This window comes from Alosa pseudoharengus, unplaced genomic scaffold (genome assembly GCF_046254945.1).
Source record: "Alosa pseudoharengus isolate Yale_2024_CS ecotype anadromous, Long Island Sound unplaced genomic scaffold, YU_APseudo_1.1 YU_APseudo_1.1_scf_2, whole genome shotgun sequence".
Classification (NCBI taxonomy): Eukaryota; Metazoa; Chordata; class Actinopteri; order Clupeiformes; family Clupeidae; genus Alosa; species Alosa pseudoharengus.
The window spans coordinates 59,859,690-59,874,032 of record NW_027468663.1 but is presented as its reverse complement, the minus strand read 5'-3'; the positions used below and the strand labels follow the sequence as shown (position 1 = coordinate 59,874,032).

Sequence of the window (14,343 nt, the reverse complement as noted above, 5' to 3'; positions counted from 1 at the left end):
AATTAATCTGTCACCATATGCCTATGCCAACGTTTGCAAAGAGGAGAATCTTTTAATTTCATTCACAATGAAACGTTACATTTAATGTACATGTAAACAATGAGTAGGCTAGTTTTGGTTGTTGTTGGTGGTGTTACTGCATCCCTTAGTTATGCCTACAATGCAAAATTGTTCCCTCGTTGTTAGACTGTATTACTGTATTGTTAGACGCATTTCAAAACATCGCGACGTGAAATGCCACCACAAAACATTGTTTGTGAATCGGTCTTATTAGGAGTCCTCGCTTAAGCTGTCACAGACTCAGGCGCTACTTAGGGCTAAAATGCTTCCTGAATTACTCTTAGTAAAAAAAAATAGGAGTCCAAAAGTTACGAGTGACGAAGTTACGAGTACAAGCATCTCATATCAAATGACCAAGGCATTACGCTAAGCAACATAAATCCCAATTAGCAACATACATCTCCTCCCTATCTAGCCACACAAGAAATTAATGATAGTTAATCTCTGCTTAGCATGCTTCTCCGCTTAGCATTCTAATAACAGAAGGGGCACATTTATGTTGACCACTACAACATTACTCATGTCTGTAACTCTATAAAACACTTACTTTCATAAAGGACACACACCATCCAGCACAGTTCTACACATGGAAACCGATATTTTGGGCACTTGTTTGGCCACGAACTCATCACTCTGAAACTGGACTACTGTAGGCTGCACCCAGGGTTGCTAGGGGCAACATCAAATAAACGAAATTAGGGTCTTTCAGTATTAAATGTGTACGTGTGATTACGAATGGATGTGTGTGGTTTGCAATTAGAATAAACAAGAACATTTCCAATAATTTCCCATTATAAATTACATAATATTTGCAACTTCCTTAATTGTGAAGCTCACATAATTCTAATGATGTCACCGTATGTATGTGAAATGTAGTACAACGTTGCCACCTAGCGTTCGGATGTATTTAACATTAACGTGACATGTCCGGTTTGTACTGTCGTCAAATCCATGCTTTGAGGAAAACAATGTTTTTATCATAGTTTCCTTTTCATTGAGCGATTACCTGGTCGTTTTTGTAACAGAGATGGCTGTTTATTGTCCCTAGGTTTACAGAAACACCTATTCATATGAATACGAATGGAAATCAAGTTAACGCTGCCGACCACTGTTTGTCTATTACATGGCCCAGAATGCCTTGCATGTCTTTACAACAAAACAACCCAGTAAAACCTAATTTCCATACATATGAATTTGCATACTTGTAACATTTTTAATAATACTCTCCCATCATGAAATCATAACAATAATGAAAAATTTAATTTGAATACCGTCAATGTGAAAACAACTCTATTATGTAAGCTATATATAGCTACTGTTCTCCTTGCTAATTCAGTTCGTAAGTCCATACTATCCCATGGCAGAGCAAGGATTTCATGAGTGGGCAAGGTTGCCCGGAGACATTGTGGCTGCCCAGAGGCATTGAGCATACTTGGAAGGCATTGTGATAGAAGGTGAATGGTGCAAAGGTGAATGGTGAGAGTTACCAAATACCTGTGGGTGGTTTGCAAAATGATGGAAACTTTTAGAATATTTTTTTTTTTTTTTTAGCTTACGCACCCTCATATTGGAGTCACCAAAATTTGGTATCGATATGTGACAGTGTTCCTGAGATATGGACGACTTCCTGTTTCGGAGCTTCGCCGCTGATTTTGTTTGGCTGTGACGGGCAAACGCTTTCGAAAATCAAAAATCCTTCCGGTAACTTTTGTGAGGCTTGGTCCAAGGATAATGTAGGTCAAGTTTCGTGGCGTTCGGACCAAATTTGTGACCTGTGAAAATTTAGTTCAATCCAATATGGCGGACGAACGACACGCCCACCTGACGTCATCTTCGCGACCAACTTACACCGGTACTGACCGGACGTTTTAAAGTTGGAACGGTGTCTCTGTCTCAAAGGGCCTAGGCGCTAGAGCTGACAAAAAATTAGGGAGACGGGAAAAATAATAAAACTTAAGAAGAACAATAAGTGTGCTGCTTTGCAAGCACACTTAATAATAAAACTTAAGAAGAACAATAAGTGTGCTGCTTTGCAGCAAGCACACTTAATAAAATAATACTAATAATACGCGGGCCGTAGTTTGGGGACCACAGGCCTACACATATAGATAGAATAGATATGCTGACTAATAAGCGCGGATATAAGCTATATTTTCCTTAGTGTGATTGACTGCATAGGATACTTTGACTTTCCTCGAGTAAGCATTCGCATTATTGTTGTCACACTTGTGTGCAAATATAGGGATCTAGAAATCGTAATGTTGTGGCGATGTGGCCTGGATCAACTTTGTTTATTCCACCTCGAGTGCGCGATGCGTGGTAGTCTACGTGGACACGATTGATTTAATGTTTTACTAATTAATGCAGTTGCGTTGTAATGGTTCAAATGCATCAAACCCAGTTATGCGAACCCTGTCACCTACTTGCAGACTGACCAATAATTCTGCCACGGTCTCTGACCCTATAGTTAGCCACTCTGCTACGCTCTGCCACTACTGTTTTTTTTGTTATTAATTACAGATGATGAAGACGTAAGATGCTTGCCATTTCGTCGGATGAACACTTCTACCTCGCATTCGCTGGAGATAAACTTTTATTAATTTGATGATTTCAATTATTAAACTTTGGAGCAGTTCGTATGAATGGATCCACAAATGAGTTTTCATTGTTATTAATATTGCAGGATAGGCCATTTTGTCTTCGCGGAGGTCTGCGCTCTCGAGTGGCCTTCTAGTTAGCATATTAAAATGAGTGTGATTGAGGGAGGAGAGAGGGTGGAGTGTAATGCTTGTGCATGTACGCTTAATTTCACGTTAATTGGGATGTACAAAGAAAGGCTGCGTGGAATGCTGCGTACGCACAGTTTCATACATCAGGATTTTTTTGTGCGTACGCTACTTTTCAGATTTGCACGTACGCAATGTTTTAGTATGAAATCCACGCAAGTCTTTGTACATGAGGCCCCAGGTCTTTAACAGCTGTAGAGACATTGAGACCCTTTGTGATAACATGCTGTGTTAGGGAGTAGATCAATATAGAATGAAATATGAGTACTATGAGACAATTATTTGCCAAGACATGATCATGCGTTTTGTAAAATGCCCTATGGAAACTCCCTATAGGACTTTTGGCTACCCAAGATGCATATTGACAATAAAATGCTTACTGTGTGGCAACCTCTTGGTGTAGAAGCATAATTCTGGTCTCAATTCAAACTATTTGGGATGTATGTCAGGGGTTCTGATATAGAATGACTACACAAAATATGGAATGATTACACAAATGTCTCTACTTTTGCAATTTCTTTGTTGGTTCAATGGGTGTGTATAAGATGCACTATACATCTGCACAACTAATATTGGATAAAGCAACATGGATGTTCAATTTCTAGGGATTCCTGTGAATATTTCAATACCCAATATGCTGTATCTACTTATTGCTAAGGGATATACACTGCTGCTAGAAAGTAGGGAGGCACAAAAAGCGGATGGGGGGGGGGTGGTACCCTAGAACATATAGATGCTATATCATACACTGTTAAAACTAGGCCATTTAGGTGCTATATCATACGCTTTGTGAAAACGTTGCACATGTATGGAACAACAGAAGTTAAAATAGAGGAAATAGATGATTCTGATGTCCACAAAGGAACTCTGGATCTCACCATAGTGACCACTGGGTCCTAGGTTACCTGTCTGACCAAGGCCCTTCTTCCCCATACTTAGTTTGACTGGGTGGCCAGATCTAAGAAGATTGTTGGTTGTTTTAAAACTTTTCCATTTGAGAATGATGGAGGCTAACGTGCTCTTGAGCACTTTCAATGCTGCAGAAATGTTCTTCCCCAGACCTGTGTCTTCACATACCATTGCGCAGGTCTACAGACAATTCTCTAAACCTTGTGGCTTGGTTTTCACTCTGACATACACCATCAACTGTGAGACCGTATATAGACAGATGTGTGCCTCTCCTATTAATGTCCAATGAATTTATTTAGGCACAGGTAATCAAGTTGTAGAAGCAACTCAAGGGCCATTGATAAAAGTATGATGCACCAGAGCTCAGTTGATAAAAGTAGGATGCACCAGAGCTCAGTTGACAACAGTAGGGTAAGGGTTGGGTTAGGGTTGGTAGGATGCGTCAGAGCTCAATTGCAAGTGTCATCATAACAAGGGATCAGGGCCCTGTAACTCGAAAATCAAACGTAAATTTACGTTACGCATGGCTTGCGAACGCGTAAATCAATCGTAAAACAATCGTAAATGTTGTGGTAACTAGGGAATCGTAAATGTTGTGGTAACTAGGGAAATGCTGTGGTAACTAGGGAATCAGCGTCCGTTTCCCTCTGACAACAACGTGTGAATTTGGCTCACTGTCTTCAAGCTGCTCTTGACGGCTGAGGATAATGAAATACATGTCGCTGGGGTAGAGAGGAATAAAAACGTTTTATTCTCAAGCTGACGAACACAACGATACGTTAGAGAGGAATAAAAACTTTTTATTCTCAAGCTGACAAACACAACAATACGTTAGAAAGAAGATTTGGGACGCAAAAACAGCTGGGTAATGAGGAGCACACAAGACGCGACAATCAACGGCAGGAAACAAATGCTTGCTAAAATAACGAGGCGAAGAGAAGAGAATGCAAGAGTGCTGGCATGACTGCAAATGAGTCATAGGTAGGTTATCCTATATATCCTATATAGGTTGTTCACTTACGACAGCGTTACGTGTGGTCTGAAGCAGTCGTAATCCTTTTTCTTAAGTTACGTTACATGTAGACTTGCGAATCATTTCAGTTACAATTGTATCTTTTTACGATAGGCTTACGATATGCGTAAGGTCTACGAGCAGCTAACGTTAACGTTAGCTAAAGCTTTGATTTACAGGGCCCAGAATACTTATGTAAATGGAATATTTCATACTTTTTGTATAAATTTACAAAACACTCCAAACACCTGTTTTTTTTTAGTATTGGAGTATTGTGTGTAGATTGATGAGAAAAAAAATGAATTGAATCCATTTTAAGATCTGAAACAACAAAATGAATTGAATCCATTTTAAGATCTGAAACAACAAAATGAATTGAATCCATTTTAAGATCTGAAACAACAAAATGTGGGAAACTGAAAGGGAAAGTGAAAACGTTCCAGTTGCACTGTGCATGAGATAGAAGGTAATGTAACACACACACACACACACAGATACAGTACACACACACACACTCACATCAGACATGAAATGCTTTATTTCCCTTTAGGAGTTTACATGCCTTCATAGAAATTTCACAAATGAACTGATTAACTGTACATTTATGTACAACACATGACATTCCCAACATAGTTAAAGTCACAATCCATCAGCACTTGTGAGTGGATAAGGGAGAGAGAAAGAGAGGGTGTGTGTGTGTTCCAGTATGGTTTCCACATATTAGATATATGAACAGTATGCTAGTGTGTGTGTGTGTGTTACAGTATGGTTTCCACATATTCCATATATGAACAGTATGCTAGTGTGTGTGTGTGTGTTCCAGTATGGTTTCCACATATTCCATATATGAACAGTATGCTAGTGTGTGTGTCCTCCCTCTTTTACATATTACAGACTGGTTAACTGTGTTAGCCATAACATCACAATATACACAACCCCTCTCTCTCTCTCCCCCTCTCTCTCTCACACATACACACGAGCAGCACTTTATGAAATAAAGAACATAAGAAAATACACAAATGCACACATGAGCGTGTACACCCCCCCCCCAACACACACACACTCATACTCAGTACTAACTATATTTAGTCACAGACACACACACACACACTCATACTCAATACTAACTACATTTAATCACACACACATACACACACACCATTACATCCACCTGCTTATACAAACATAAATCACTATATTTACATACGTGCACACACACACACAAATCAACATGTGTTGGTGCCATACAGTCAGGAGCTGCAGCTGCATCACCAGACCAGCAGAGGGCAGAACAACACAGCTCACTCTCTCACTCCTCTCTCTCTCCCTCACTCACTCACTCCTCTCTCTCTCCCTCACTCACTCACTCCTCTCTCTCTCCCTCACTCTCTCACTCCTCTTTCTCTCCCTCCCTCACACACACACACACACACAAACCAGAGTTAATTATTCTAACTGCTAAGCATACACACACACACATTCGTATATTCACAAGCTACTTCAGTCCAAGGTTAAGGTTAGGGCCACACACATATCAGAGAATCTGATTGGCCAGCAGCACATGATGCTGCATTCCCATTGGCTGTGGTCACTCCTCCCCCAGACGCCACTTCTGCGTCTCTTCCTGCCGAGCGTCCGGTTGGATCTGGTTGCGCATTCCGCCCAGCACGTTTGAAGTGGCCTCCGTGGCAACGATGAGCGGCTTCACCACCGCCGGCGGCAACTGACGCAAGACTCCGCCCACAGCGCCAGTCACACCCCGCTGCTCATGTTCCCGCGTCGCCGTGACGATGATGCCAAGAGCCGTGTCTGTCAGACCCTACACACACACACACACAGGACCACAGTGCTGCTGCTTTACCACACTGGGCCATTGGAGGGCAACGTTACCAGTGACATCATCAAAAGCAACAAACCAGGTTAGGTTTAGGGTTAGGGCTATAGGGTTAGGGCCAGGGCTATAGGGTTAGGGTTAGGGCCAGGGCTATAGGGTTAGGGCCAGGGCTATAGGGTTAGGGCTATAGGGTTAGGGCTATAGGGTTAGGGCCAGGGCTATAGGGTTATAGGGTTAGGGCCAGGGTTATAGGTTTAGGGCCAGGGCTATAGGTTTAGGATCAGAGTTGTACTGATAGTAATGTATGTACACTATGGAAACTGATAGTGATCTAAGTTATTTGTCTGTCGCTATGGAAACGGCTTACCTCTTTGACAACACTGTAGGCTTTGGCCACACCCTCTCGCAGATCAACAGGCTGATGAGCCAATCGGTGATGAGAATAGCGTTTTAGTCTCCGGTCCTCTGCTTCATTGGCTCCTGGAGACACCATGTCATATGCCGTCTCCGCAGCTGCCTAAAACAGACACACACACATGCTCATACACACACACAAACACACAAACACACACACACAAACACACACACACATTTACAGATACACATGCTCATACACACACACACACACACACAAACACACATAAGCAGGTATCAATACAAAGAGCAATACATATACTTACATGACACATGAATAAAGAATAAAGAATGATATACTATAGGCCTCATCATACTTGCTTACTTGTAGTGATGACCTGATACCGATACTGACATCGGGGATCGGGCTGATACTGGGCCCATATACTCGTACTCATAAAAACTCCCCGATATCACCCACCGATACTTAATTTCCCCTAAATCACTGAAGCCGCTACGCTTTACTGATTCCACCCACCGAAACTTACACAGTTTCCCCTAAATCACTGTAGCCGCTACGCTTTCATGAAGCCTACTCACAACGCTCATTTCAGTCTTGCGCTTGAACATACAACTAGCTAGATTCATGTATCTGCGTTGAATACCCTCGCACGTATACAACTAGCTAGATTCATGTATCTGCGTTGAATACCCTCGCACGTATACAACTAGCTAGATTCATGTATCTGCGTTGAATACCCTCGCACGTATACAACTAGCTAGATTCATGTATCTGCGTTGAATACCCTCGCACGTATACAACTAGCTAGATTCATGTATCTGCGTTGAATCTATGCTAATACCCTCGCACGTATGGTTTTCTGTTTTAACTATAGCTCACCTAAACTATGCGTGAGTGTAGCCTAGTTGTTGTGCGTCGCTGGTGTGTTAGTGCAGCATGAGTGTAGCCTAGTAGTTGTTGTGCGTCGCTGGTGTGTTAGTGTAGCCTAGTTGTTGTTGTGCGTTGCTGGTGTGTTAGTGTAGCGTGAGTGTAGCCTAGTTGTTGTTGTGCGTTGCTGGTGTGTGAGTGTAGCCTAGTTGTTGTTGTGCGTCGCTGGTGTGTTAGTGTAGCGTGAGTGTAGCCTAGTTGTTGTTGTGCGTTGCTGGTGTGTTAGTGTAGCGTGAGTGTAGCCTAGTTGTTGTTGTGCGTTGCTGGTGTGTTAGTGCAGCATGAGTGTAGCCTAGTTGTTGTTGTGCGTCGCTGGTGTGTGAGTGTAGCCTAGTTGTTGTTGTGCGTCGCTGGTGTGTTAGTGTAGCCTAGTAGTTGTTGTGCGTCGCTGGTGTGTTAGTGTAGCCTAGTTGTTGTTGTGCGTTGCTGGTGTGTTAGTGTAGCCTAGTTGTTGTTGTGCGTTGCTGGTGTGTTAGTGTAGCCTAGTTGTTGTTGTGCGTTGCTGGTGTGTTAGTGTAGCCTAGTTGTTGTTGTGCGTTGCTGGTGTGTTAGTGTAGCGTGAGTGTAGCCTAGTTGTTGTTGTGCGTTGCTGGTGTGTTAGTGTAGCCTAGTTGTTGTTGTGCGTTGCTGGTGTGTTAGTGTAGCGTGAGTGTAGCCTAGTTGTTGTTGTGCGTTGCTGGTGTGTTAGTGTAGCCTAGTTGTTGTTGTGCGTCGCTGGTGTGTTAGTGTAGCCTAGTTGTTGTTGTGCGTCGCTGGTGTAGCTGGTGTAGCTCTGTACTTGGTGCTAGTTGGGGATAAGTAGCCTAGCATACAAAACAAACACCATGAGGTTTCCGTTTCAGTAGATAACTGTGATTTGTAGATAGATAGATAGATAGATACTTTATTGATCCTCAAGGGGAAATTCAAGAAATTCATTGTTTGCATAGTGTTTTGTTATCACACATTTTGGTCATTTATACTGAGAAATGTTAACTTTCCTGCCTTTATTTCAGTCCAGATAGTCACGTTAGTCGTATCATTATATGCTCCAAGACCAAAGTCAGCGCCCAATTCACTTCTACTGTAGCTGAAGTCATGAGCAACAGGCAGATGCAAGGCATAGTGTGTGAAACATCACCGCTTTATTTATTGGCCAATAGTTTAGACAATGCATAAGTCTCGTTCGCTAACTCTGGCCTATAGTTTAGACCAGGGGTGGGCAAACTGCGGCCCGCGGGACGGATCCGGCCCGCCACGCACTTTCATCCGGCCCGTTGAGCATTTCATTTGGTTATCAGGCTGCTCGCTATTTTTTTCCTGCGATAGAGACGACGTTGGTTAGCTTTACTGCTTTTCACTCTCCTTAGAGAACGTTTACAATGTCAATGTTACATAATGTTAAATAGAGATAACATCATTAGGGCTGGGATAAACGATTATTTTTTAAACGATTAATCTAGCGATTATTTTTTCGATGCATCGATTAATCTAACGATTCATTTTTTCAGTCCGATTCGATTTCGATTCGATCCGATTATCTCCCCATTAATTCACTAATAGCAACTTATACATGTTTATTTACATATCTGAATGAAAAAACATGAATTATTTAACATTGCAATATATGTTTATTGCTCTTAAGATTCCAAAATAAAAGACTGAAGAGCAAGTAACTACAAGTGCAAAGTAATGTATTCTTAGTCAGAGGTAGCATTCAATAAAGTTTCAGTTAGTCATTTTAAGACGTTCGTGTGGGAATCATGTGTGGATGCAATTCATAACGTAGTTCAAATAACAGTTTGTACTTCTCCTTTGGACAAGCACTTTTGAGTCTTGGAAAACACTTTTCCATTTCCATCTGGATTTTGCAAACAGAGTCAATAAAATGAGCCCTGCATGAGTAATACAAGCAGCTGCAAGTAAGCATGCTAAACTTGACATCCAAACAGTATTCTAACGTTAGCTTTGAGATAAGGCTACTGCTTGATTGCATACTGTAACTTAACTTCGTTTAGTCTCCTCAATGTACTATGTTGTGATAAGACCTTAGCAGAGTTTACTTTAACTTTAATGCAGCGGTTTTGAACAAATTTGCGCAGCAGGGTCACAATGCTAAGCGGATTTAATAGCAATGTAGCCCACTGTGTTCTATGCAGTGCTTCTATGTGGCAACAACAATCCTTCAACAATCGTGAATTTTTGTTAAATGCACATGCAGAGGAGGAGCAGCGGGCTCGTTACGAGAGAGAGCGGGCGGGGCGAGGAAAGGCTGTGTGAGTAAGTGGCAAGTGCAGCTCAATGAAATTATTTTATCTTATCTTTAATTTAAATAGCAGGCCTACAACATAGAACATCAATGTGTGGTGGCCGGTTTTGATTTTGTGGTGCCCAGCCACAGATTAGTCAACGTATGGAAAACACTGAAGGTGTAAAATTAAAAATATTTAGCAGCACACGTTATGCTTGACGAATCGACGCTCATATCGACGTATTTTTTGCGTCGACGTCATCGATTACGTCGACGCGTTGTCCCAGCCCTAAACATCATGTTAAACTAAGTTAACTCTTAGGTATCTCCTTTGCAGCAGATCTAACGTGAACATGCGATCCATTTAATTGGGAACGCGTCTGCACTCGAGATCAGATCAGAGCCGCAGGTTCCAGCTGGCTTGTCATTGTTGATAATTGATATCTCCTTCTTATAAGAAACTTTTAAAAGGAAATCATGAAGGCACCAGTAGTTCCCACTATTGACCATTTAAAAAGTGTGAGAGGGCCATACCGTAGCAGGCAGAAGATCATTGAGAAATAAACGTGAATTAAAGCGACTGTCTTAAAGCGACAGTGCACAATTTATACATTTGTTAAACAGCATAAAATTAGCAGTATTTTTAAGCCATTAATATTTCAAAAGAAATACTTTTCATACTAAATTATAGGCTATAAAAAATTTATTTTTTTATGTGTATGCGGCCCGCCGGCCAATTTTCAAAACCCAGTGTGGCCCTTGAGCCAAAAAGTTTGCCCACCCCTGGTTTAGACAATGCTTACCATTGTCTATAATCTAGTTAATAATGTGTTTAATTAAGATATGGACACAGTGCAAAATAATCTAGTTAATAATGTGTTTAATTAAGTCACACATTTTTTTTTATCACACATTTTGGTCATTTATACTGAGAAATGTTAACTTTCCTGCCTTTATTTCAGTCCAGATAGTCACGTTAGTCGTATCATTATATGCTCCAAGACCAAAGTCAGCGCCCAATTCACTTCTACTGTAGCTGAAGTCATGAGCAACAGGCAGATGCAAGGCATAGTGTGTGAAACATCACCGCTTTATTCATTGGCCAATAGTTTAGACAATGCATAAGTCTTGTTCGCTAACTCTGGCCAATAGTTTAGACAATGCATAAGTCTCGTTCTCTAACTCTGGCCAATAGTTAAGTCTCGTTCGCTAACTCTGGCCAATAGTTTAGACAATGCATAAGTCTCGTTCACTAACTCTGGCCTAAAACTAACTGGTGAACAGTGTTTTCCCTGACTGATGCGAGAAGCGAGGTTCCATTCATTCATTCTCATTTGGGGCGTGCCCTGCCGTGCTTCTGTCTGTTAATTTGCAGCAGGCTATTATCGGATGAAAGACAAATAAACTAAAAGTTTTCCCGATCAAGATATAGCATACTTCTTAATACAGAAGCATAACATTAAATTGCCTAGTAGAGTGTCCATGTAGAGTTTCAATGTAGGTCTACATGTCTGCGCAAGGGAAACTGACAAACTGAACCTCTCGTGGGTAGGCCAGAAACAACTATATTTAAAACCACGAATGAAGTGGATTACTGTTACTGTTCAAACGAGCGATTTGATAGCCTAATCCACTGCACGAAAAAAAAGGAAATAGTAACTTGTTCTATTTCTAACAGGTGAATATCGTAGCAAATAGTAGCCTATGGCGATGGCAGCTTAAAATGTTTTTATTTCACTCATCTCGCTGAAATGAACATAGAATGTGGCCTGTTGCACAAATAAATTAATTAGGCAGATCTGCATCTCCGTTAACCGAAAGCTAGTTTTCATCTCTATTGTTGACGTGAAATATGTCTCCATAGTATCAGTGAAGTGATAACATAATTATGCAGTTGCCGGTAGCCAGTGTTCACGTCACGGGAGTCAGAAAGAAGCTACCAAGACGGGCCCTGCTCTGTTTCTGTCCCTCCCAAACTGCGCTAAAATTGTGTAGGCTATTTAACAGCCAGAATTTTTAGAAAATGCCCGTGGGAGGCCCTTTTATGATCCACACTACCTCTTACAAAATAGGCCTACTCCAACGTCCATCTAGCTCTTGTGAAGTATGAACTTAACACTGCCTATACAATTGTCAGCAGTCAGTAACAGCATAATGTGACTAAATGGCCTGTGTGATTGAGATGTGGATTGCTTATTTATTATGAGTAGGCCTAGGCTATGGTGTGGCTATGGTATGGTATTCTCTCCGATATAATAAATACAACACATTGGGTTTGGCAAGAAATTTGGCAATACTGCTTTCACACAAGTGATGGAACCCCTGCATGGAGACAGAAGATTGTCCGTTTTGCTTTTAAGGACTTCATCTGCAATGGGAAAAAATGGAACGACATGTAGGCTATGCTTACTTAAGTGCTGGACTTGGACTCGACTTGATCAATAGGGACTCGACTCGGACTTGACTTGGATGAGTAGTGGAATTTTTTTTTAATGACTTGGACTTGACTCGGACTTGAACACTGGGGACTCGAACTTGGACTCGAGGCATAGTGACTTGACTACAACACTGGTAGACGGCAGAAGCATCTTCTCGCTTTCCCTCTCTCGCTAGGTGGCCGCTCACTCTAAACTCTTAAAGGAGCCACACCAATTTTACAAAGGTCTCTAGAACTACAGTAGAGTCACAGGGGATCATGTTTTGTTGCCCTGTCAGAGTTTACTGAGACAGACAGTGCAAAATAATCTAGTTAATAATGTCTTTAATAAGATATGGACACAGTGCAAAATAATCTAGTTAATAATGTCTTTAATAAGATATGGACACAGTGCAAAATAATCTAGTTAATAATGTCTTTAATTAAGATATGGACACAGTGCAAAATAATATATTTAATAATGTCTTTAATTAAGATAATCTAGTTAATAATGTGTTTAATTAAAATAATCTAGTTAATAATGTGTTTAATTAAGATAATCTAGTTAATAATGTCTTTAATTAAAATAACTAGTTAATAATGTCTTTAATTAAGATAATCTAGTTAATAATGTCTTTAATTAAGATAATCTAGTTAATAATGTCTTTAATTAAGATATGGACACATTGCCAGTGTGGAGACTTGTTGTTTTAGACAGAATGGTTTGTTTTTTGGTTTGAAATAGCCTGCTATTATATATTTTATTTGATACTCATTATTATTTATATTTATTTTAGGCTTATTGTAACAATCAGAGCAGAGAAGAAAATTCATTGTAATTTTATGCTAGTTATTTTGTGGTAGAAATATCGGTATCGGTACTCGGTATCGGCAAGTACACAAATGTAAATACTTGTACTCGTATCGGTTTGAAAAAAATGGTATCGGGACATCCCTACTTACTTGCACACTTGCACACACACTTGCACACACACACACACACACACACACACACACTCACACACACACACACTCACTCACTCACTCACTCACTCACTCACTCACACACACACTCACACACTCACTCACTCACACACTCTCACTCACTCACTCACTCACTCACACACACACACACACACACACACACACACACACACACACACACACACACACACACACACACACACACACTCACTCACTCACTCACTCACTCACTCACTCACTCACTCACTCACTCACTCACTCACTCACTCACTCACTCACTCACTCACTCACTCACACACACACACACACACACACTCACACACACACACACACACACACACACACACTCACACACAGCTAGAGAAGATGGTGGTGTGAGGAGCAGGAGAGGCGTGCTACCTGTATGGTTCGCACCATGCGATTGGTCAGCTCTAGTGATGTCATTACCTGTGTGGTTCGCACCATGCGATTGGTCAGCTCTAGTGATGTCATTACCTGTGTGGTTCGCACCATGCGATTGGTCAGCTCTAGTGATGTCATTACCTGTGTGGTTCGCACCATGCGATTGGTCAGCTCTAGTGATGTCATTACCTGTGTGGTTCGCACCATGCGATTGGTCAGTTCGAGTGATGTCATTACCTGTGTGGTTCGCACCATGCGATTGGTCAGCTCTAGTGATGTCATTACCTGTGTGGTTCGCACCATGCGATTGGTCAGCTCTAGTGATGTCATTACCTGTGTGGTTCGCACCATACGATTGGTCAGCTCTAGTGATGTCATTACCTGTGTGGTTCGCACCATGCGATTGG

The 14,343-nt window shown here is 41.3% G+C and overlaps 1 protein-coding gene across 2 annotated transcripts in view; it reads right to left on the bottom strand.

Annotated features, from left to right (window-relative positions):
* Positions 1–5,287: 5,287 nt before the first annotated feature.
* Positions 5,288–14,343, bottom strand: part of atg2b (autophagy related 2B) — a 121,061-nt gene continuing 112,005 nt past the window's right edge. For both annotated transcript variants that reach the window (XM_076295679.1, XM_076295678.1), the window contains exons 42-43: positions 6,969–7,118; positions 5,288–6,586 (exon numbers count right to left, since the gene is read on the bottom strand). In XM_076295679.1, coding sequence (XP_076151794.1) covers positions 6,356–6,586; positions 6,969–7,118 — 381 coding nt within the window. In that variant the 3' untranslated portion in view covers positions 5,288–6,355. The remainder of the gene's footprint in view (positions 6,587–6,968; positions 7,119–14,343) is intronic.